Genomic DNA, 25,875 nt, shown 5'->3' with positions numbered 1-25,875 from the left:
TTAAGGATAAAATGAGTCAGAACACCTGCAACAGGTGTTCTGTGTCTTTAATTTTCATCTCATTTATTCATTCTCCACTTATTCATCAGCAGGCCCTCAAAAGGCAGAGCATTTCAATGGGCTCTTGTGCCATTTTATGACATTCTAAATACTTTCTCTTATGTAATAATGAAATAATTACTCAAGCATCATTTTACCCCTAAAAGTCCCCTTCCCAGTACTTATAAGCCAGGGCATTGTCATGCAAGACAATAACCTATTTTTTAAATACTCAGGAAAAATAGTAAGCAACCAAATAGAAATATTTAGAGGAAATCATATTTCTACCAGGAAAAAATGTGTTTCTTCTGTTGCAAATTTTTATACCTCTTTACTAATCCTGTTTCCTTCAAGACTGTTGACAATTCCCCTGTTATCTAAAAACAATTAATTACTTTCTTTGTTGGAGTTCTTATCAAATTTGACAACTTAATGGGGCCATTATCCATAGGAAATTTTTTCTGGTTTTCACAAGCCAAGGGTTATGTGGTTGGAATGCTTATATAATCTGCATTAATGATAACACCCACAGCACTATCTATGTGCTCACAATATATGGCAGGGTGTCTTCTATTTATAAAAGCTTAACTCATTTGATTCTCATGATAGGCCTTTGATGTAAGTCCTGATATTATCATCGAAGCACAGAAGTAAAAGTGTTACAACACCATGGAGAACATTTTGGAATATTATGTGCAGATCATCTTCGGAAAGGAAGTCTAATCAAATATGATTAGATCATTTAACTTTTTGGCTTTATTAAGTTCTGATAGGCAATTAAAAGCAACTTAATTCCCTCACTCCTTTCTACTTAGCAAAGTTATCTGAGCTCTTTGCCATGAAGTTAATTTGTTCAGACATTTTCTGGCATATATATGAACCTAAAAAAAAAAAAAATCTTGAGAAAGTAATTAAAGACCACTTTCACCCTTGAAGTTACTTTCTTATTTTAAATATGCTGTTCACTGTAAAACTAATAACATCCTAAGCACTTAATTTGGAAAGTTTATTGGTGTTGGTAGCCAAGTTCTAGAGATCATAACAGTCACTATTTTCTCAGTTATAGGCTTAATGTTGAATTAATTAACCAAATTGCGTATGGCAAATTTAGATACTGGCAACAGTCTGTATTAACCAGTTTCATGTAATGTTTTGCTGTATTACACAAGATTCATTTTATTGATTCTTTGCAACTTTTCCTTTGTTTCCCCTTCTCCAGATCCTTCATGAAATGATGGAAGAAATTGACTATGATCATGATGGAACGGTGTCTTTGGAGGAATGGATTCAAGGGGGAATGACCACAATCCCACTGCTTGTACTTCTGGGCTTAGAAAATGTAAGCACTTACACAGTCGGGTTCTCCATTACACCTTTTGATTATAAATTGATCTGGCCATTTTCTTATACTAAGCATGTAGTAAGTGCTTGGAACTTCTAAAAAGTATACCAAGGTGTAGTTTAACAGTAACTCCTTGTGTGGCAGTAATTGCCACAAACATATTGATTCATTTAAAGTAATATCTGAGGTTTGTATATATATTTCCTCTCTTTTTTATTCTACTTAAAGTGCAACCTAATTTTGGAAAATTACTGACCTACTCATATAACATCTAACACAAGTAACTTGCCAATATTATTGTATCATATGGTTCTTGTGATTTAATTCCATATTCCCATTCTATCAGTGTCATCTATTTTATTCATACCCTGTACTTGAACAGAGGAAATAGGTGTCTGAGCAGTTGACAGGATATATTTCTTATATAAATTTTTTTTTTGTATTTATGAGTCCAAGGACAATTGCATTGGCAATTAAATACTGCTTTGGAGGAATTAAACAGATCAATCTAAAAATCACAGTGTGTCAAAATAATGACTTGAAAAGCAAATCTTGCCGACCCATCCTTGAAATCAATTTCAGTAATTAATTTAAAAATCTGATGACATTAACAGGCAATGCTAGATTTTGTACTTAACATCAACTGTTGAATACGATTTAACTATAACATGTGCAAAGTAACACATTTACTTAGATTCAAAGAATATTAGGGGTGAAAGGCTCCATTAAAATTTATAATATTCATATTTTTTAGAGACAAGAACATAGTGTTCACCACTTTGTGGTGGCCTCCATATTTTTATTACTGGCCCCACAACTTTGCTGATTGGAGACTATACCATAGTTATTAACACACAAAATCTTTAAAAGTCAGCCCTCAAAGCATCTGACAGTCTGTATCTGTGAGACCTGTGAGCAAGTGTACAAATAAGTTTGAGAATATGAACTTCAGAATGCAGGCATGGGTTCACAGTTCAAAAACATATTTGAATATAGTAATCAAATAATAGGCTTCAGAAGATTACTTCTTTTGTAACGAGATTAATGGACACCAGCATTTATTTCTTCTGTGTCTGGAGCTTCAAATATTTAAATGTCACTTTCTTCTTTTTTTTTATAAGGTCCAAGGGGTTTTAGTCATGATTAGAGGAAAGAAAATAAAAAATGCTAGTAAGCTCTACCTAAGAAGTAAAAATAAGTAATAAATATATATCTTCTTCTTCATAAATATATATTTTATGCTTCCATAGTGAAGCTACTTCATCATGAATTACGTTTGCATACTAATATAATGTAGCATCTTTGATAATAACTTTTTCTATATTTCCATATTATAAACATTTAATTTTTTAGTGTACCTTCCGAGGAAAGTATCATGTAAATCAGATGACTAGGAAGAAATAAGAGAAAAATTGACAAGAGGATACCATTTTGAATTTAGTGTATTGTATGTGACTAAAATAGTCAAGGACCTCCATTCAGGAAATTCCACTAATGGTTTCCTACAGGGAAATTTTACATTTTAAAGTGAAAACTTGTGTATTCTCTTTGCCTTCACGTATTTTCTTAGGAATGGTGTACCTGAGACGCGATAATGAGTAGAAAAAATCTTTCCTCTTTGAAAGTGAGCCAGACAAGGGTGAAAAGTGTTGAATAATATTTCCCTTAAATATTGTTGTTTAGAATGCATGGCTGATAGAGTTCAGAAATCTATATGGATTTAACTCATAACTATTTTAAACAAATATAATTAGTTTCTAGTGTAAAGGTACGTTGAATCAAAGAAGTCCCTTGTTTTTAATGTTCACTTGGTTAATTATATAAAATTGACTTTAAAATTTGCTTCAAATTAATATATTGTGTTTTTAGTGCAAAAAGTTCAAAGTTTAACAGGACAAAAAAAATCAGTTCAGGGTTTATAGCGTGTCCAGAACTGCATTCCTCGTTTCAACCACTAGATGGCAGGGCTACATTGCTTAACGTCAGAGGACAATTTAAGAATATATACTTTTTGCATGTGAAGAACTCTGGAATAAAAAGAGAAATTTTTCTCTTACATTTTTTAAAAAAATAAGGTAGCTATGGTTAAAATGTTCTTTTACTAAGATGCATAAACCCTGTAAAGCGTGTAGTGATCAGAAAATAACACGCGTTTGCTAGAAACAGCTTTTTAATTCTAATGCACTGCACATATTTTAAACAGCCGAAATGACACTAAGACAGTTGAATGATGACAGCCTTTTTTTAGTAATTGAGATTTATTTCCTTTCAGTGGACAGCTAATGTGTTATGTTATTACCTATAATTTGATCCATGGTACCATACCTCCCACCCCCTGTTCCACATTTGCGTTATTACACGGAATTCTAGAAGCTTCAGCTTGAAGTTGGCCATGAATTGTGAAACCTGCCTTGTTATGTTGCCCTATATATTCTTGTCTGTTGTCATTTATGAGCCTGGGGAGTAGATTATAATTGAGAGTGAGTGTTAAACACCACAGTGTATTTGAAAGGACTGCAGAGTGCTAAGGAAATTATAGAGTTAGGAGAGTCTCCCTGGGAGAGCCAGCCTCAATTCCAACAGTTGTGGCTTCATTGTAGTTTATTTTTCTCCATCAATAGAACCCTAAATGCTACTTTACTTTAAATAATATGTTTGCTACCAAAATTCAGAGATGTAGTTCATTTGGATCTGATTCTGGGCCAGATAGTAGACAGCAAGAATCATTTCATGTCTGTCACAAAGGTTCGTTCGAGCCTCACAAAATGCAAAATAAAGTAGTCAGAAATTATATGAAATTTTGATGTCATGTACATGTGAAACAAAAATGGGAATTTAGAAAGTTTTAAGGTTGTGATTGATACTATAAAAAGTTTATACCTGAGACCACTCAGCCTTTCTTCAACATTCATATCACTGAGAAATTTTTGAAGATGTCACTGAATGAAGAACGGTTTTCTTTGTTAATAATTATCTGTGTTAGTGATTGGTGTCTATTAGGGAGTCTAGGCTTCAGAGCCATAAGGTCTCTGTCATGACTGCTCAGATTTGCTGCCTATAGCACAAAGCTCCCTCAGATACTGTGCAAAGGAGCGATCAAAGCTACGTTCCAATAAAATTGTATTTGCCAAAACAGGTTGCGGAAAGATTTGATCCAGTGCCACGTTTTGTCAATCTCTGATCTGTTCTATCACTAGTTTGTCATATTACACATAGAAGGAGTTTTAGTTCATTTTTATTCATTCAGGGAAAAGGAGTCTAACACCTCTTAGCAGTCGGAGGCCACAGCCAGTTATGAGGAGTGGTAAAGAGCTCAGAGAAGCAACGGTCATAGAACTGACCTTTACCTTGGTTCTGTTCTTAGCTAACTGGGTTATACTGTGCCAGCCAGCTATGCTCTCCAGTAAAAAAAAAAAGTAGCCAAAAGCCTGTTTTCTTTTCCAATATTCTTCTAGTTCTAACATTCCTTTTTCCAGATGAACAAAGTAATAAATAGTGCTTCACTCTTTGAAATGTATAATATCAAATCTTCACTAAGTTGTTTGAGGGAAAATTCTGAATTGATGATATTCAGAAAAACAGGAGCACACATGTAGGTATGACACATATATAATAGATTTAAGAACTGCATAGATTAAGGTATACTCGAAGTGAAGGTACCCTAATTTCCTGATTGGGGATTGTAATCATATATTTATCAATCTGAACAGGATATTTTCCTCTCACATCATGCATATAAAAGCATCTCAGTCCTTAGTCCTTATATGTATTGTAAACTTTGCCTTTGAGATGATTTGGGACATTATTTTTTTAACTTGACTCAGAAAAGGACAGTGTTTTGTGTTCTCTGATGAAATGTCTGAGTGATAGGATTTAGAAGATGATATATGTTTTAATTAACTAATTTAGAAAACTGATATTTCACACTCCAATTTTGAAATTGTAATTTGATTCTGAGTTTCTGTTCTGCTCTTTAAACTTTGCACAATCTAAAATGTAGTCATAAGACAAGAAAGTTTTGACAATTTTCAAGAGCTTAGATTAGGTCATTTAAAAAGTGGGTGGTGTTTTGCAATTTTGAGTTTGCATTTGAAGCATAGGAGTCACAGGGACCCATCCTGAAGTCAGAAAGAACAGTCTGACAATAATCAATTGATTGGAAGTCACATATGAAGTTAATACTTCTTTCTAAATTACCTCTTTCCAAAAGAGCTCATCTTTTTGTCTAAAAGAGTAGCTTGTTTTACATTGACGTATATTTTTTAAGACCTTCAACCAAATAGTAAGGAGATTATTTAATAAGCTGGAGGAATTTGCAACATTAGCTATCCTGTGTGTCCCATGTTAGGTCATTTGAAGCCGGGGTGCATGTAGGGCTGAAAAGACTTGGGATGGGAGGTTACCATCATTTAACTTTGAAAGTTTTGGGGAAAAATTTCTTTGTATTAGCTCTAGTTCACTTGAACGTTATATATGATCTTGAAAGTATTTAGGAAAAAACTGAATCTTTACAAATTGCTAAGACAATGGAACAGCTTCAATACTTCCCCACGGGCATTCTTCCCACAGAAACATGCTTTGGCTCCGGGGAATTGAGAGCTGCTCCTCGGCTTGGTTAAGCCTGGGACTCCTTCTACTTTTCCTGCTCTCAGCAGCCCAGCACTGGGCTGTATCAGTAGAACCAGTGGTGTTTGCTATATCTGGCAACAACACATCAAAGAGGTCAGTTTTGTGTAAAAGTGTAGTGAACCTACAAATATCCTCCTGAACTGCTCTGGTTGCATCTTTGCGGTGCTACTCAACCCTGTCATGGTGATAATACTTGCTATTTATACAATGCCAGTCTGTTGAGGAGCTAAATTAACTTCACAAGTATTGCATAATGAAGCCTCACACTGAGGAAAGGTAGTGGGTACTTCCATTCTGTTAGAGAGGAAAATAAGAGGAGAGGGGAAATGGCTTGTTCACAATTTTCATCGCAGGCCAGGAACCAACACCTCTGGATTCTCTGTTCATTTTTTTTTTTTTCTTACATAAAACTGAATTTCTTTCTTGGCAATAAATATGTATTTGCAACAGAAATACTGATAGCAATATGCTCTACTGGCTGATAGAATATAGAAAGAGACAGATTCTCTCTCTACTCCACTAAGTTTACAATCTAAGTAAGACAAACAAGACAAGACATGAAAGGACAGAGAGCTGGAGTGGAATTTGCACTGCTGAGGAGTTGGCTCCTGGTTACAATCTCTTCTCCTAAAGAAGTCACATCCATATTTCATCCCTTGCATATTTTGGCAATGTATCCGGCTAAGAGCTAGAAAGCTATTTAATTTGTGTTTTGGTAAAGCATTTTATGCCTGGGGAATGGCTTTGCACATCAGTTGCAGCCTGTAACATGGCTAAGTGTTCTGATTGACAGAACACCCACGTTCAGACTTGCTTATTTTTTGATAAGGAAAATGCCAGCTAACTTAGCCCATATGTGCTCTGCAATAGGATGAAGCTGATTCACATGGAATGGACAATCATTTAAAAATAAAATGACAGGGGATATAAGAACAGTAATGTAGAGGCAAATTAGATTTTTTTCATTTCTCCTTTTATGTAAAATATTTAAAGATCGTTAGCCATTCTCTTTAATATTTATCAGTTTATTTGTAAAAATTAACTAGTGGGCCCATGTTTCAACTTTTTTCCATTAGATATTTAGTATTTTAGTGGAACAAAAATTGGAAAATACAGTATGTTTGCAAAATATAACCATGTTAAACATATATTCTGTTTACCTTGTATAGCTTCTCGGAATTTTATGACTCACTCAAACTAGAATGAATTCAGAAATTATTACAAAGCCTTTTTTGGTAAATTTGGAAGAAAATTGAACCAGTGTCTCAGTTACTTTTCTCTTGTAGATGAGACAAAATTCCTGACACCCAGAATTAAGGAGGGAAGGGTTTATTTAGCTCAGTCTGTGGTTCAATCCGTAATCACCTGGTTCCAAGGCAGAGTGGCACATGGCAGAGGGCCACAGTTCATGACAGTGGAAGACAGCAGAAGCAATAGGAACAAAAGGGAGGAGCAGCAGCAGGCAGCCTCCTTCCATCCCTTACATTGTATGCAAGCTACCCACCCCAGAGCAGGTGTAGCATTCACATCCATAATTCCAGCACTGGACTATGAGTCAATCGTGAACTCTAGAAGTCCGCCCCATGACTGCATGTGACTTTGGGGGGACATCCAGATTCAAACCATAATAACCAGCTACATCTTAAAGTCTCTCCTTGAAACATTCAGCATGACTGCTTTTATTGAGCTCTTGTTAGTCCCTCATCAGAAAAATAAATATGGATAGTTTTGATATTTATGAAATATCTGTGGTTCACCCTGCCTATAGGTGAACAGGTTAGTCTGCCATGGTTTCCTGACTACCAGCGAAACACACGAGATTCCTGGGTCAGAGACAATGAGACGAATTACTTGAAACAAGCAGTGGAAACTTCATGTTGGAGTCACTTTGCCTTTGTCCCTCAGTCTCAAGGGGATTGCTATGGTTTGTGTCTAGATGCCCCCGCAAGCCTCATGCAGTCTTAGGCTTTTCTGAACGTGGCTGAATCTAGAGTGTGTAAGGCTGGGATTGTAGGTGTGTGTTTACTAAATGAGTCCACTGATTGCTTTGGCACCACCCTGATCCCAGCAGTCTAGATACAACATAAAAGGGGCAGAAAGATGCCGTTAGGTTCTCTTGTTACTTTTGCTGCCTTCTGCTGCCATATATGGTTGCCCCTCTGTCATATGCCACCATCTCTTGGAGTCAACTGTGGACTGAAACTTCCACAAACCGTGAGCTAAATAAGCATTTCCTCATTTAATCTGGGGTGTCAGGTATTCTGTCTTAGCAACAAAATGAGTGACTAAGACAGGGATGATGGTGCGTGACCCAAGTTATTGCAGTGCACAGGATTCGAGCTTAGAAACCGGCTCAGAGAAGCTAAATCTCCTAATGTGCTAAAAAGAAACCTGTTGAACCTTTTCTTAGAAGTGAGAGATTATCTTTAAAAGACTGGACAATTAATAAACCTGCCCTCTCCTCTTGGGGGAAACACATCTCCATTGTCCAAGACTGTGTATTATTCAAGTATCTTTCAAAGATTTTCTGAAGAAAGCGCTTCTGCTAGCAAATCATGCTAGCAGAAATTCAAGAGACTCATGGAGAATTATCCCCCATGAAGCATTTTCATTAATGTTTCATATTACGATGCAAATTTGACATTTCTGATTCCAATATAAGAATTAGTTATTATGGATTTTCTCTGCGATTTCAAATCTAGTGGCTTACCTCTTGAGTGAGAATAGAAAAATGTGTTTGGGGCATTATTATTAATATTTTATTATCAAGAGAAGCAAAATGATCTGGGCATTTTTATATCATTCTGTTACTACATAATTATTACTAGCTTCCCAGCATGTAGTAGGTTATCAACAAGTGTTTGGTGAATGTATTCTAAGAAATATGGTAGTTTCTTAGCAATAGCAAATACATATATATATATATATATATATATATAATGATGTCAATAAGATATAAGATACATCTGAGGTTAACAATAGTGTCGAACAAATTAGTGAACAGAGTAAAGTGTATATCTTAAAGGTAGAATGATATTAGCAGAAGTCATGACAAATAGTAACTTCATACAATATTTTGACTTTCTTGTGAGGATTTGAAGATTCATTATCATCATATTATTTCATGTTATTTTTACCTTGAACAATGTTGCTATCACTAAACTCATTTGAGAAGTAGTTTTACCATTATATGGTGTTTATTTAATATCTTAGACAATGATTTTGATATCTTTGTTAAAAGTGTAGACTAACATAAACTCAAGGTTCAGTTTGCTGCAAATAACTCCAGTGATTGTTATAAATGTATTAATACAGTTTTAATATTTCACCATCTTTCTTTAAGAACAACGTTATTCCTATTTTACAAAGAAGAATAAAGAAAATGATAAGTAATTAGGCCCTTAAAATGTTTGTTTATTAAAATTTATGGGGACACAAAATGTATTGTACCCGATTATAACACATTAGGCAGCTGCAGTTGAAGTCCTAGAATATCACATCTTACTTGTGCAGCTTTTCCCATTGGATCAAACCCATTCCTCTGCTGTCTTACAAGAATAACCACCATTATAACTTTTGCCTAACCTAATACCAATCAAGAGTTAACATAATCTTTGCAAGTTTCCATGTCTCAGGCTCTTCCAGTCCTGAATTTTTTGTCTCGCTTCCTCATGTATTTGTTTGTGGAACCGTGCTAAGGATAAAGTACTCAAAAGGCAACGCAGGCACGTTCTTGTTCTTAGGGACTGCTCCATGTGGCAGGTCATTATGATGGTTCTGAGTGTGCTGTCGAAATGTTGACAATAGCCATGAGTTTGTGGGTTGCTATAGCATCAGAGATTTGTTAGCAGTATCTCATTCCACAGGAGCACATGTGTTTTTCTTAAGACTCTGTGGCGATCTTGGAGAAAGTCAGAGATGAAATAACAGATTGTCTTCAAATGCTTCAGTCTAGCTCTGAATGCTATTGGCACCTACATATTCTACTGTTTATTTCATTAAGTGAAATCTGTTTCTTTTATGCCCCGTGCAGAATGTGAAGGATGACGGACAGCATGTGTGGCGACTCAAGCACTTTAACAAACCTGCCTACTGCAATCTCTGCCTGAACATGTTGATTGGCGTGGGGAAGCAAGGCCTCTGCTGCTCTTGTGAGTATGTTTCTGCTGCCTAGGTGTCTGCGGCTCAGCTGGGCAAAGCCCGATTACATGGACTGATTCTATTTATAGATGGAGACCCAGGAAATAATCCAGACCCTGCCTATTTCTATGATTGGTATTTTCAGTTTTTTTTTTTTTTTTCCTGAATGTGTCATTCACATGAGTTTCACCCTTCTTTAATTTGGGAAACTCTACCTTTGAAAAAAAATAAAGACATTTTCCAGATCTTTAGTTACTTTCCTTACAGAGTAGTTTAATTTATTTATGATTCCCTTTTCTTCCAGAATTATTTTGAAAATGTCACTAATTTTGTGCATGCATATCTTACTCTCTTATTCATAGCTATTCATTTTTGTTCCCCTCCAAGTAAGCCACTTTATTCATATGGAAGGACCCAATTCCTCCAGGCTTCAGGAAAAAGTCACAATAATTGATTAAAAATGTATTTGCATTCAAATTAAGAAACTGAACAGCTCGAGTATATTATTTGTGTGCTATCATAAAGAAAATACGTGGTTATAGGTATTGGAATTCAAAGTGTTGCTGGTTCATGAATTGTATGCATTTATTTAATTTATTTCACTCATCTTTCCAAGTTGTATTTTATTCTATGAATTTACTTCTGCCAAGTAGAATTTTCTAAAATAGTATAAAGTAGTTAATTGATAAAATCCCTATTTATTTTTAAATCTACTGTAGATTTATGAGAGGATTTTATGTTCCCTGACATTCCTGTTAAGTCAGAGTAGAAATTATCCTCTCTTCACTTAAGGCTGAAATTTCTCGTTAAAACAGCAATTTTTTTTTTTTTTTTTAATCCATACCCCTTTCAGCTAGGTACAAAGTTACTGCAACTCCTGAGTCTGTCAGATATATAATATTTTGGGATATGTAATTAAATCTAATTTTTAAATCTGGCTTTCATACAAGACTTTCAGATGTTTAATACAAATGCTTCTTTAGTACTATGTTTGGGAATTTACCTTCAGATTTATTATTTGGCATTAAAAAGTATGTTTTAATATAATTTACCCATATTAAGTGTTTGGGGATTTTAATAAAGTTTCATGAAATTTGTCACATTGTATGGTAGTTTCTGATGACCATTAGTTACACCAGAGCATTCTACAGCCACAAAGAAAATGATTTGCTTTGAAATGCTCATGACTTTTTTAAGAAAACAATATAATTTATGGTAGATCCTATTGATAGGAGCATATGAAAAACTCTCGAGGCAAGTTGTAGTCAGTGAGAATTGCTCACATTATTTTTTAACCTACTAGCATGGTGAAGACAATCATTGTAACATTATTGCTCATAGAGAGGGGTAGAGAAATTGTTTTCTTCAGCTTTGGTGCCAATAAAAATCACAGATTTTGGACGAGTTTTACTGCATAAATGTTACGTGGATTTTTGTTTTTTTCATTCACATTTGAGGAAGTGGTTAGTTGTTTTTATTTTTATTGTACGGACTACCTAGTTTTTTAGTACTCTACAAATTTATGCATTTAGAACTCATTTAGAATGAGGATTTTGTTAAGAGAATGCATGTATGTTACTCTAATTTTATTCCCACTCAATCCTTGTGTGAAGATGTCAAAACTATATATGTTAGATTTATGACATATTATACACACATATATATATTCACTTGTACATGTTTATATATACATGTTTGCATGTAAAAAAGTTTTGCTCATGTGTATGTTTGCATACAAAATGTTTTGCTCATGTGTAATATGTGCTGCTTAATAAAGATTATGTTTTTGGGCAAACAATCCTATGACATCAATTAAGGGATGAACTTTTACTAAAGGCCAGCATATATGATGAAATCTCTTCTCTAGAAGTAGAATAATCAGCCATTCAAGGTTTAGATAAAACAATAGACAAAACAGTGTAAACTTGTAGGCTTTTATTCCAAAGCTCAGCAGCTGCTGTCATGCCGATGCTTTGTAAAATATAGATCTCTTCCTTCTAGCAATGACACCAAGCCATTTGGCAGTCATCAATTTGTCTTTAATATTTTTGTCATCTGGAAATTATTGTGAAAAATTTGAGTGAGGACTGATTTAATTAAGCATTTCCTGCTATGCCATGATAGAGGAGTCTTGGTTTTTTACATGCATAATATTTCCTGTACTAATTGGCCTTTTGTACTCCATGGTAAAAACAGTCGACTTGGACTTTTCCTTGATGTGGCTGATTGGATTGATTAAGGAGCAGTGGATATGAAATGAGGTTCTGTTAATGTCATTCTTTCCCTATGAAATTGCAATCAGGACCAGGATTAGCTCTGAATTTGTGTACCTGTTTTCTTTCAGTCTGCAAGTACACAGTCCATGAGCGGTGTGTGGCTAGAGCGCCTCCCTCTTGCATCAAGACCTATGTGAAGTCCAAAAAGAACACAGACGTAAGTTTGTGACCATGCTTGCTTGCCGTGGGGGGGCGATGACGGATGCTTCTTCTTACCTGGATGCTGTTGTTCTGTTCTAGGTCATGCACCATTACTGGGTTGAAGGCAACTGCCCAACCAAGTGTGATAAGTGCCACAAAACAGTAAAATGTTACCAGGGCCTGACAGGACTGCACTGTGTTTGGTGTCAGATCACAGTGAGTAATTATGTCAAACAAATACCAGCTTTCACTCAGAACAAGGCTGTACATCCATTCTTATCTGACAGTTCTACCTGGAAGTGCTTCTTCAATGTTGGAATCAATTAACAAAAAACCATGGAAGTTACTTACTGCTTTAGGCTTCCAAGGGGGAAGAACGCAGATCACATTTGTGTTCAAAGAATCAAGAATTTTAGAATTCTAATTGTGGAGTTCATTCCATCATATGGTTTCTAAACTGTGTTCCATAGAGCTGTGGTGACTCACAGGAAAGCAAACAGAGACCGTGGTTACAGGTAGGCAATTAGCATAGATGCTGACTGGGAAGAGCTTGACCTTGCTTCTATTTAACAACACATTTATAAGTGCTTTCTTTATGTATATTGTAAATTTATTTTAAATCAGACTCTTTGGGTAAAAAGGGTGTAGAGAAAAGGAGTGAGGTGTTCCAAAAATTGTATTACATACTAAAATTAAGCAAACTGTCTTTGGCCACTTGGTAAAGTAAAAAGGGATGTCTGTCGTTTAGGTCTTGCTTCTTCTAAGAACTCATTTCACCCTATTGTCAACATGTTGTAGACTTGCTCATTCAGTTGGCTTTCAGATTGGAGGAACAGAGATTTAGATGTAAATGCTGATTAATTAAGAAAAGTTGATCTTTCTTAGGAAACTTTAGGACTCTACCTAGTTTGATGAGTGTCAAAATCAGCTTCAAAATAACTTTCTGGAATAAAAATGAGATATGGAACCTCTAATGTTTTATGTTTAATTTCTGGAAATTAATTAGAATTTACGTTTTCTAGAATGCCTGTTTTTCTTAATAGAATGCAAAAACACTTATGAGACTGGAAATTTTCTAGTTTTTTTTCTTTTTTCTCATCATAGTATTTGGATACTCCCTTTATAGGACTAATGCTTTTCTTTTGGCAGAATAAAGGAAACTAAGTCAGTTAAGTAAATAAATTTTTCCACAGTGCTCAACTTCCAGTACCCAAAGACTAGTTAAGCAGTGTTCTTATAAACAAATAAACATGTGCACGTAAAAACACAGCATAATGAGAAATACAATCTATGACTTACAATTTCAAAACTACAATTAAGTATGTTTTTTAAAAATGAACATACTTTCTTCAATCATTTTCAGTTATTATCCAGTTACATCACATTTACTTTTTGAAAATTTGTATATTATGAAAGATACTTTTATTTTTTGAAATGTTGGTTATTATAATGAAATGTCAACAGTGATTTAAATTATGCACACGAATTACTAGTATTGAATTCTCACTTTTAAGAAAACAACCACACTTTTGCTTGTTAAAAAAATCATGTACATTTAAAATTAATTTATTTTTAGCTGAATAGCTAAAAGACCTGAATAGTTTGGTTTCAGATCTTGTAGGAGACGGTTCCTCTTGCTTTTAAGAGGCCTTAGTTTTAACGTAAATTGTAACTATACAATATCAGAGTAAATTTTGTGATTGCATTCCTATTCTACTTTTTAAAAGTAAATCTTTAATATAATGTGTTAGATTATAATTTCTTTTCCTTGTTAAAAATTTTTAAGACAAAGCAATATTTCAAAGAAGCTTGAAATATGAGAAGCTTGGACACTGGAATTTGCATTTCTGCCACTGCAGATAAAATAACTTTTAAAGGTTTTGGACCTGTATTTGCTTCTTCTCTTCCACTCCCTATTTGGACTCCATGAGTGAACCTTCCACCCTTTCCATTTTGTAGGATCCGTGCTCTCACAGTTACCATTGTCAATAGTCTCCTGTTGATACTCTGCACTTTAAAATGTTTTCTTGTTTATATGCCAATTGGGTTTCCTTATTCTCTGTTTTTTTTTTTTTTTTTTTTTTTTTTTTTTTTTTTTTTTGGTTTTTCTCCTGTACCGGGAACTGAACTCACAACCTTGCACTTGCCAGGCAGGGGCTTTGCCGCTGAGCTAAATCCCCAGCCCCTTCCTTATTCTCTCTTTATTTTGTTTGCTTGCTTGTTTTAATGGCTCCTTCTACCTGTGATTTCATAATCTTCCTCTAGCCCTGTCACTCACAAATTATACCTTTATCTTTGGTCAATGCTTGTCTTATCCTTTCTTTTACTATAAAATAAATTGGTTGTTACTTTGAATGAACTGTGCTTGTGAAATATAAGGATTTCATGTCTAAACCAGTTCAGTCAATGTTTTCCTACCATCCTATTCTTACAGTAAAGATAAATGCATGTCACTATAGCAGAGCACAACATAAACTGTCAACATCTTTAAATCCAAGCTCTAGATCAATCCATCACTGAATTTTATTTGGGAAATAAAACCTATCTAGGAGGTCTGAGAAGATTAATTTAGAGTTAGGATGAAACAAAACGCAGTAGCTGCTCTTTAACTAAACTCTTCCAAGTCCTAAGCCTTCTGGCCTATTTCAGCTGAAGATCAGGAGCTGCAGGGTTCCCATGGTCTCCTATTTTCTTTTGTTAGGCTAGACTCATACAGTTTTTAAAACATATATGAAAGAATATATAACCTTTTCAAAAAAAACTTCAGAATTTGTATATTAATAGAATTTTAATTTTAACAAGTTGTTGTAGGAACACATTCACTAATTTAATTATTTTCTTTTCTTTTAGAGTGAAAATATAATTGCAAATCAGTTTATTTTCTTGCTTCATGAGACAGATCATTCTAAACACAGTGTCACCAGCATACACTGACAATGCTATAGAACACTGAATAAGCATAAGCTTTGTAAAAGCCACAGGGGAGAGAAGAGGATGGTAAATTGTTAAAATTCTTAAGGAGTCCAAGAGAGTAGGAACAGAGTGTGGTTCCCCAGTGGGGTTAATTGTAGAGGCAAATCATTTTTCTTGACTAGTTGACACACTATTTTTATTTCAGAACATGCGTGTATTTAATAGCATTCATAACAATTTTTGGTGGGCTGTTGTTTGAAAATTTTAATGTAAAGCTAACCTGCACTTGAGTAATGTCTGCCTGCTACTTCTGGTTACTTCTAAAGGACTAAATCTTCTTGCTTATTCATCATAGTTTGCAGAAAGTGCCGTAATGTAAAAAGAGCTCCCACAGTCGTTATGAGAGGGGCGGGCCAGGCACTGTCCAAATGGAACTTATAACAGCCTATATGATAGGCTCCAAGGACAATCACTGCAGAAGGCACTAGAAAGAATGAAAGTTTATTTCCAAAAGTCTTTTCCCAGGATCACTTTGGGAAATCACTTCGTAGTATAAGTCAGGCCAACGAGATTCTTAAATTACTCTCTGCCATTTGTGAATTGTGCCATTTTGGGTTATGTGCATAACTAGCTTTGTCCAATCTTACTTTTGAAATGGAGCTAATGGTCCCTTTGTTATAAGGCTGTTATAAGGATTAAATGGGTAAAAAAAAAAAAAAAAATCCATGTGGTGGGGCTTATGGAAGGATTTCATATGTAGTAAATGCTCAGTAAGTGACGATCTGCACAGTGAGAGTGGGGTGAACCATAGGAGCCAACCCTGTTGTATAGAGTGCACTCCGAGAAAAATACTCATGGCCTTTGTCTGTCCCCTCTGGCGGTATCTCTAACTGCCCAGTCTGAGTCAGAACAGCACCTGCATATCCTGAAAGGCTTCGGAATGATGTGGATCCTGTGGCCTGGCCGAGCCCGTTGTCTGTGCTCACAAAGAACAGCTACTCCAAAGTTCTCATTCAGTCAGCCATGGCGGATCATCCTCTAGTCACTGGAAAAAGAGTTAGGAGTGAATTTCTTTTACTCCTGTATTTTTACCTTTATCTCATTTTTGCAATCTGTCACTGAGCCTTGACTTTTCTTCCTTAAAATATCGCTCTCAGATCTGAGTTTTTGTCTCCACATTTACAACCCTAGTACAAACTCTTAGCACCTCTTGCCTAGATTCGAGTCGGAATCTTTTGGCTCGTCTCCCTGACAGAAGGTACTTTTCTTTATCACAGCCTACGTACCACCTCCAGGAAGATCTTCCAAAAATACTGATTTGTTATCATACGCCTCCTTTAGCAACGTATAATAATTCTGCTAACCTCAACACCTCCAAACTCAACTTGGTTTTCAGTTCCTCAAAACTCAGACCCAAACCTAAGCACATGATGGAAAAACCCCACGTACACTCATTCTGGAATAGCTATGCATGTCGGCTGGCAGTTCCTTGGGAAAACCATTTCCTGTTATTTTACTCTCCCCATTCCCTTCAGCGCACTCTTTTTATATTCTTCCTATAAGTCAGATTCCAAATTCCATATCTTCCTTGAAATTTTTTTTGACACGAATATTTCCTGTTCCTTTTTCAACATTTACTACACACAAAAGGAAAGACTGAATTGTTCTCCAGAGCCTTCAGGTCTGTGTGATAAACTTGTCCACCCTGCTAGACTACAATCTGCTTCAAATGTATGTCAGTGTCACAAATTTTTTTTTTCCCTGATCAATTGAAATTCTTGATGCAGCATTGGATTTTCAGAAACTTCTCAATAAATTTGCTTCATTGACTGAAATACTATTCTTCTTACAACTAAATATTGAATTTCAAACACACATACATAACATGTAAATGTTTTCAGATATCATTATGCAATGTTCCAAAATGTATCCAAATGTATCTCATAGGTAAGATGATATTAAAATATTAAGAAATTTTTAAAGATAAAAATCTGTTTTCATACTTATTTATCAGTCAATCCTCATGATGTCCTGATACTAGTTCACCACCTTTTAGATACATAGTTAAGCTCTTACAGTGAAGTCTTACCTCCTTTTGGAAATGTAGCCATTTAAAAAATAAAAGCAGGAACTGCCTAAGTAAAAACAGTGGGAAAGTATGTTCCGTGACTCAGCCAACTCATTCTCTATGCTTTCTTCTTTGAACCAGGCAATGTATGCACTTTGATTCTCTTCCTTTTTGTGGCTACTTTCTGCCAATTTTAAGATGCTGCTGCTTCTACCTGCTTGTTTCTGCTGGCAGTTTGTTCCTACGACCCTCTGTTCAGAGAATGTTCTGAACTGCTCCTGGTCTCTCTCATGCTTCCTGGTCTGGCAGGATTCACCAGGATAGTTTAGTATGCTTTATTTGGATTTACAAAAGAATATCTATTTTAGAAGTATGAATTACTAACATTTGCTATCATAGAAGTATACTTCTTTTATTACAATGTGAAACTCCTAACAATAATGTTTAAAAATTCACAAAGCCATAGAAAGGGCTAGTTTTACAAAATAACAGCATTAAGGTAGCATCCTATACCTTTATATGCAAAAAAAATTAGAGCAAAGGGAAAGTCGCAACTAACAAATGTATTCCTCTAATTCAGAGCACTGAGCATTTCTTTATAAGAGTTATGTATGTCCCTTCTTATTAATATCTAAATGTTTGTGGAAAATTATCTGTTTTTCAGCCTTTTAACTTCTTAGGTTTCACTATTTTCTTCTCTGTTCTGGACTTTCACTCTTTTCTGACTTCCACTATTATGAACACACATGCATACACACACACACACACACACACACACACACTTCTTTTTCTTCCAAATTCGAAACAGATTTTTCCAATAAACAAACACAGATCTGGCTCTAAATTAGGTGTCACTGTCATACACTTTGAAATTATTTCCAAGTGTTTATTCATTTGCAGGACAAGCCGGTTCATATTATGGGATGAATGGGGCTAAATTTCTTAACAAGAATGAGAATGTCTGGACATATTAAAATAATGATCAAATATTTCTGTCTTATCTGCAAAACTGAAAGAGAACTGTGAACAACATCTTTTAAATTTAAAGAACCAGCAGCACTTCCTTTTCTGTGGTGCATACTGCTTACTTTTGCCAAAACAGGATGCCCTGATGCTCTGCTTTCTTTCTATTCTTGAGGGTCTTTGTGTTTAGTCTTGTACTGATTTAGAGTATGGGTTGACATGCAGACAATTACCCATCTTCAAGGCCTCATTGACACTGAGAAGGACTCAGCTGTGTTTGTCTCTCCTGTTCTTACCCACGAAATTACATGATAAGAAAACATTTTAGTGTGTTTTCCATTGCTGGAACCCAATACTTCAGACTGGATAATTTACAAAGAAATAAATTTATTTGTTTCAACATGAAGTCTGAAAAGTGCAAGATCCAGAGGACACATCTTGTGAAGCTCTTCTTGCTGTGTCACAGTGCGGCAGAAGGGCCTGCTTGCAAGCCAGAGGAATTCCCCAACTGCATGTTTCAATTTCTCTATTAAAAATCCACCAATTTCATCACGGATCCTTACCATCCATGCATCATCTAAACCTAAACGCCTCTCATATGCCTTACCTTACCTCCAAAAACATCAGCATTTGAATTGTACCTCATGAAGTTTTGAAGAACATATTCAACCCATAGTACCAATTACTACTGTCTAGGATATTCACTTCTGTTCCCCCCTTGACTTTTTAACATAAAATAATGAACACATAGAAAAGTATCAATATTCAAACAGTAAAAACTAATGATTTTTGTCCCAGTGAACATTCCATGTAAACAGTATCTGTTAAAAAAACAGATTATTACTAGTAACCTTAAAAAAATATTTTGTTTTAGTCTCCCATTATATGATTTCTGTTTTGTTAATATTTGTTCTTTTAAATAGATGTTATATTTTAGAACACTTTTAGGTTCACAGAAAAAATATTTGTATACTTGAAAAATAATACCACAATGAAGGACTTTTATCATTGGCTTTTATTTTTCATTGTTAAGGACTGAACTTGGAGTCTTCATACTGAGTTATATCCCTGGTCCTTTTTTAGTGGGGGTATATTTGCTAAGACACTAGGTTGTCCAGACTAGAGTTGAATGTACAGTTCTCCTGCCTCAGTCTCCTAGAATGGTAAGATTATGTTTGACTTTCATATATATTTTGTCAAGTATGTCTGAACAATTTGTCACATAAACTAGGCCTACCATACAAACTTAACTCACAGCTTATGAAATGATCAGTTCTTCCAACATGATACCTTCAGTTTTGATGCCTCCTGTTACAACAAATGTCAAGAAGCCAGTGGCCATTGGGATATGTATACCAGCTGTGAGACGTCATTCCTAACAAAAGCATAATGCTGTCCTGCATAGGATCATGTAACACAGACTGAGGAGAATATACTTGCGTTGTGTGTTCCTGTTTCACCGATGGCAGTATAGTTTCTGAACTTATAGACCCTCCTCTTCGCTGGCTCTTCTGCAAGACTGTCACAGGTGTCCACACGGAGCTTAGGTACATAGGCCACAGAGGTGACCACACTGGAGAGTTCCATATCGGCTCTCTTCAGCCCTCCAGGGGCAGTATTTCCTGGGACCAACTGCCAATTTCTACACTCTTAGACTCTCAAACTTCAGTAAGTGTCCTGCCTTCCTTCACACTGGTCACCTCCTCAACAGCATGCTTCTGTCCTTAGTTCTTTCTTCCCGATCCCAAATGCCCAAGTCATTGAGTTAACTCGCAATCCCTGTTGGGAACATGGGGATGGGGACATGGAGAAGGCTAAGGCTCACAGACTGTAGGGCTGAGTGATAGGCAGGATTCTCTGAGCTTCCTTCCTCGGACCTTCATCCATACAGTTTAGTGTGCTGCCAAGAGTGAAAATTCAACCCTTTGCCATTCTACACACAGATAATGTAACCTTGGATTTCGCTGTCTGTTCAAGGGTCTTAGAATCTGCATTTTCATTTTTGAGGGCTTTGTACCAAAATCAAAGAGTTAAAGCTCCCTCTCTGTGCCAGCTGTGGTACAGGACAGATTTCAGTCACATATTCTACCTTTGTTCCTACTTCACTATTAGTGGTGCTTTGTGTATTAATTTCCTAGGGCTGCTATTCCAAAACATCATGAAGTAAGTGGTTTAAAACAATGGAAATGTATTCTCTCGTAGTTCTAGAGGCTACAGTTCCAAAGCAAAATGGGCAGGAAGGCCATGCTGCCTCTAAGGTCCAGGGAGGCCTCCTTTCCTCTGCCTCGCTTTCGGTAGTTGGCAGAAATCAGTGGCCTTCTTTGGCTTGCAGCCCTATCACTCAAATATCTACCTCAGTGGTCACATGACCATGTTGCCTCAGCACCCATTGCTCTCTGTTGAGATTTTTCTCTTATGTGAATATCAGTCAATCATTGGATTAGACTCAGACCTAATCAAGTATAATTACATTTTAGCTGAAATACCTCAAACTACAAAGACTAGTTAAAAAAATTTCATGTTCATAGGTACCAGGATTAAGGGCTTGGACACATCTTTTTGGGGTACATCCATTCATTCCACAACACTTAATAACCTGCTACCTCTGAATCCAACTATCCAGGGCTATGATCTATTGTAGGATAATTAATAAGTCCAATAAACCAACAATGTCTTCAATCTATTTGTAAGGAAATTATTCATCTTCACTTGCCCATTCAGAGTGTGAGTTTATTTTGTTCTGCTGCTCATGAAGATTCAGTCTTTCTATATCTTCAACTCTCCTTGTCTCTGGATGAGGACCAGCTTTACCTAATAAAAATACTGAAAATCTTTTTTTTTTTATAGACAAGTTTATATGCTGCTATGAAGCAGACCTGCTGATTATGGATGAATATGCAAAGATACTTTTATTTCATGCAATACATATGAACATGCACTAATTATAGTACAAAATGCCTGAACTCTGAGGCAGAGACTTATAGAGACAAATGGATTCTAGGACCAAAGAAATACCATTTCAGTACACACCCACCATCAATAGTAAATCAGCTCTCACAAGTCTCTTAGGATAATTTGCTAGTTATCTCCTTCCAAAGGTGGTTTAAGGTAGCTGAGACTTACATGGGGTAGATTCAGTGCAAAACTAAGCAAACTGAGCCCAGCATGGTGGTGCATGCCTGTAATCCCAGCACTCAGGAGGCTGAGGCAGGACAACTGTTGCAAGTTTGAGGCCAGTCTGGGTTACAAAGTGAGCGCAAGGCCAGCCTTAAATGCATAGCGAGACCCTGTCTCAAAAGACAAAAAAACCCTGAGCACCCTGAGGCTCTTTTGCATTTTGAGCAGCACATACTATCCAACTAAATGTTTCATTTTTCCAAAGTACAGTATTTCATGTCCAGTTGATATTGGACAAAGAAGAGGGATATCCCTAAATGATTTTAAGCAAGTATAATTTTACCAAACCTGTTATTCCAATAAAAACTATCCCATTTATTTAAAAATATCAGTATTTAGCCAGGCGTAGTGCTGTACACCTATAATCCTAACACTCTGGAGGCTGAGGCAGGAGGATTACCAGGCTATATAGTGAAACCCTGTCTCAAAAAACAAACAAAAAATTAAAAATAAATTAAAACATCAGTATTCATCATGGTATAGTATATTAACTTAAATTTGTGATGAAAGTTAATAAAAATGTTATTTTGGTGTCATACATATTGTGAAAACCATGTGTCATATAGTTATACACTAAAATAATGTTGAGCTTATAAATACAATATAAAGTTAAATTTTTATAATCATAATCATCGTCTTTTATTTATATCCTGCTCCTACTGAGATGAATCTCTGGTTACATTTACATATTGAATTACAAAGTTAAAACTAATGATGGGATCAATTATGCCCCATACTGAGCTGTGCACTTTGGAATGACTTTGAGAAAACAGGAGGGTCAAAAAAAAAAAAAAAGCATCCACAGTGTGCAGAGGTTTCAAGATTATGCTAACAAATAAGCAAAGAAAGGATAGTAATGGATGATAATTTGTATTTGTCAAAGAAATCAGGCTGCTATGGTTTTAAATTTATAGCACATTTTCAATATAAAATTTTCTGAGAATTAGAAAATATGTAGGGTGAGTCATGAAAGTTGCTTCATTATTTAAGGAAAATATATGCAGGCAAGTGTAATGTGAATCCCTTTTTTTTTCCCTCTTGTAATTTTTAAAGTACTTTTAATGCATTTGCTGTATCTCTGTTGAAATCTAATGTCTTGTGTGCATTGTCATCATGTAGAATTTGATTCTACTCCTGTTTCTCCTTTTCTAGCTGCACAATAAATGTGCTTCTCATCTAAAACCTGAATGTGACTGTGGACCCCTGAAGGACCACATTTTACCACCCACAACAATCTGTCCTGTGGTACTGGTGAGTTGTTGCGTATCATTCTGGTTTAACTTGGGAATGCTACGACTAAGCGGTACACTACATCGCTAAATTCTTCTTGGGATAATTTCCATTAATCAAGACAGAGCTATGCTGATCTGAAATACCTCACAGCTTCAAAGCAGAACACCTTTGTTCTCTGGATTTCCTTTATCTCTCATTTCACAGTACACTTTTTAGGAAGGTATGCTCAAACTGAAGCTGACTCAGGTTTTATCACTTAGTCATGCAGTACTTACCAGAAATTGTATAGGCAGAATACTTCTGCAGTTTACATATTTTATAGATCTAGCTTCCCAGAATAATGAAGTTATTCTTATGGGCAATTTTGCTGGGGATGCACATTATATATCTGCTATGTTGAGGTCTCTCTTTTAGGTCAGATGCTACCAAAACTGATGACACAAACCTTGAAAAAAATTATGCACTGCCATTAGCTATTTTTTAAAAATAAAAATTATTGAGCAATAAATTTAACTACCTGCAAAATAATTACTTAATTCAATAAATACAGAAATGCAATATACATAAGGAAAGTAACTCTGAAAAGCACAATCCTTGATAGGTGGAGAATAGGTCTATTCAACGAAAGTATTCATTTTCAAAATCCAAATTGTTTCTAATGTGAAAACTATTTTACAGAACAATTTTATATTCCTCATGAGGTCCTTATTTTTAAAAACAAAACATAAGTTTAATGACTAGTACTTCAGTGTGTTATAATAAAAATGTAACAAGTAAGAAATGTTAGATAAATACTTTTGTAAAGGTCAACCTAGAAATTAATCAAATTACTCAATTTGCACCCACTTATGGTTCATTTTATAATTATCTGTAAAAGACTGGTTGTGTTTTTAAATGACTTTACTTAAAAAAATATTATTAAGAGCTCTTCATCTTCTCAAACCACATAAATAGAAGGAAAAAAAATGACAGCATATTGCTGAGGATAGCACTATCCAATTCCAAATTTCCTCTCTTTGTCTATGATTTATTAGGCAGTCTTTAATAAATGCTATAAATTAAAAATAACAAATTTCAAGTAAAATTTCTTTACATTTTCAGTTAAATTGGTCTCATGTTTATTCATTTAAAGTGTTGGATTAAAGAAAAAGACTTCTAGAATTTTTACAATTTTTCATTCTCCTTGTAAAGTGCAGTAATTTTGCTGGTTTCTATGCATCGCTGATCTCACATTTTAACTTTTGAAAAGTTTTGTTATGTCACCCTCCTTCCCAGCTGCTGGTGGAAGATCCCACTCACTGGGAGAATCAACCCTTTTTATCAGTCTTTGGCCATGTAATCAAACATGAGATGGATTCTTCCTATTATCCTATCACTTCTTTCTTTGAGAAAATCAAAGGAAAAAAATTTGTTATTTGAACAATCTAATAATCTTTCAAAAGCTTAGAGTGCTATTTTTAGACACTTGTGCACCTGAAGATTTATTTTTCATCATTAGACATATCTTTGGTGTTAATCAAGGTTTATATCTCAACATTCCCAGTTTGCTAGGCAGTGGCATCCTCGGCGCTGAAGCATTTGAATCCTATGGATCATTTCATCTTTCCCAAATGTCTACCTTTTATTGTCTTCCAAGAGATCACACCCTGCAAATCCTTTTTCTGTTTCTCTGCATATTTTTCCCCAGTATCTTTCCTGGGCTTCATGGCAACCTGCCTATGTTTTTGCTTCCCTGTGTTCTACCTTCTTGTGTTATAGGTTTACACACAATGTTCTTTCCAGTGGGAACTGGTTTGTTTAGTTGATTTTATTACCATGGTAATTTATATTCAGATCATGTTTCTCTTCAGAATCTCAAATGTATAAAGCTGCAATATAGATGTCCTGCCTTGTTTTAAGTGCAATACACCCAATATAGTATTGTTAAGTAATGTAGTAATCATACCTCTTATTCATTGACCACCTAAACTTTGCCAGGAACCATGCCAAGAATATTAATTAACTTATTAATTAATTCAATAAATATTGATTGAGTGCCTAGTATTTATCACACAATAATATGGGAGTTAAGAAAACAGCAAGAAACAAAAACAAATCTTCGCCTTTGTAGGTTTTCTTTCCCCAGTGAAGAGAAATAGACAATAAATCATACAAATAAATATGTCATTTCATACTTTCTTATTTCAAAAAACATAGGAACTTTTCTTATTTCAAAAAACATAGAATACAGTGAAGGTTAACTAGAGTTGGAGAAGTGGGAAGGTGAGATGCTAGTCAAAGTATAGAAAGTTGCACTTCTGTAGGATGAATATATCCAGAGATCTAATACATAGGCATATAGGAAGATTACCATAATTAAATGATAATGGAAATTTACCAAAAGACTAGATATCAGGTGCTTTGATCACATCCCCTAACACACACACAGGCATGTACTCACACATGCACACACACAGAGGCCTGTACTCACACACCCACACACACATGGGCATGTACTCACACATGCACACACACACAGGCGTTAACTTTGTAAGGAAATGATATGTTCATTTGTAGTAGTTATTTTACTTTGTATATGTATATTGTCAAATGATAAGATCCCAGGTTTGGTTTTAGATTTAATTGGATTTCATTACTATTCATGGATCAAGGATGCCTTTTTGCTGAAGAATACCATGACAGCTACAAACAAGCAAGAGTAGAATCTCAGATTTCGTAGGACTGGAATAAGGAAACCGAATACAAAGATAAAAGAAGAGTGTTCATTAATAATACCAAGTTAGTTTTAAAGTAACCATTACAAGTGGTATATCAAAAAGAATATCTTTATTTTATGGACACAGGTAGACTAGAATCTCTATTTTTCAAGTAAAAGAATCTATTCTGGGATCTACCTGCTTGGTTATGTGGCATTTAACATGAATAACTCCATTTTTTTTTTTTTTTTTTTTTTT

General features: G+C 35.3%; 1 protein-coding gene across 7 annotated transcripts in view; it reads left to right on the top strand.

Annotated features, from left to right (window-relative positions):
• Positions 1 to 25,875, top strand: part of Dgkb (diacylglycerol kinase, beta 90kDa) — a 627,035-nt gene that overhangs the window by 172,073 nt on the left and 429,087 nt on the right. For all 7 annotated transcript variants that reach the window (XM_005377328.2, XM_013510618.1, XM_013510621.1 and 4 more), the window contains 5 exons: positions 1,259 to 1,378; positions 10,044 to 10,161; positions 12,495 to 12,583; positions 12,667 to 12,783; positions 22,841 to 22,939. In XM_005377328.2, coding sequence (XP_005377385.1) covers positions 1,259 to 1,378; positions 10,044 to 10,161; positions 12,495 to 12,583; positions 12,667 to 12,783; positions 22,841 to 22,939 — 543 coding nt within the window. The remainder of the gene's footprint in view (positions 1 to 1,258; positions 1,379 to 10,043; positions 10,162 to 12,494; positions 12,584 to 12,666; positions 12,784 to 22,840; positions 22,940 to 25,875) is intronic.

Source organism: Chinchilla lanigera, unplaced genomic scaffold (genome assembly GCF_000276665.1).
Source record: "Chinchilla lanigera isolate Chin_1 unplaced genomic scaffold, ChiLan1.0 scaffold00009, whole genome shotgun sequence".
In the NCBI taxonomy this organism is placed as follows: Eukaryota; Metazoa; Chordata; class Mammalia; order Rodentia; family Chinchillidae; genus Chinchilla; species Chinchilla lanigera.
The sequence above is the reverse complement of the archived record's forward strand: the minus strand, read 5'-3'. Positions and strand labels throughout refer to the sequence as shown.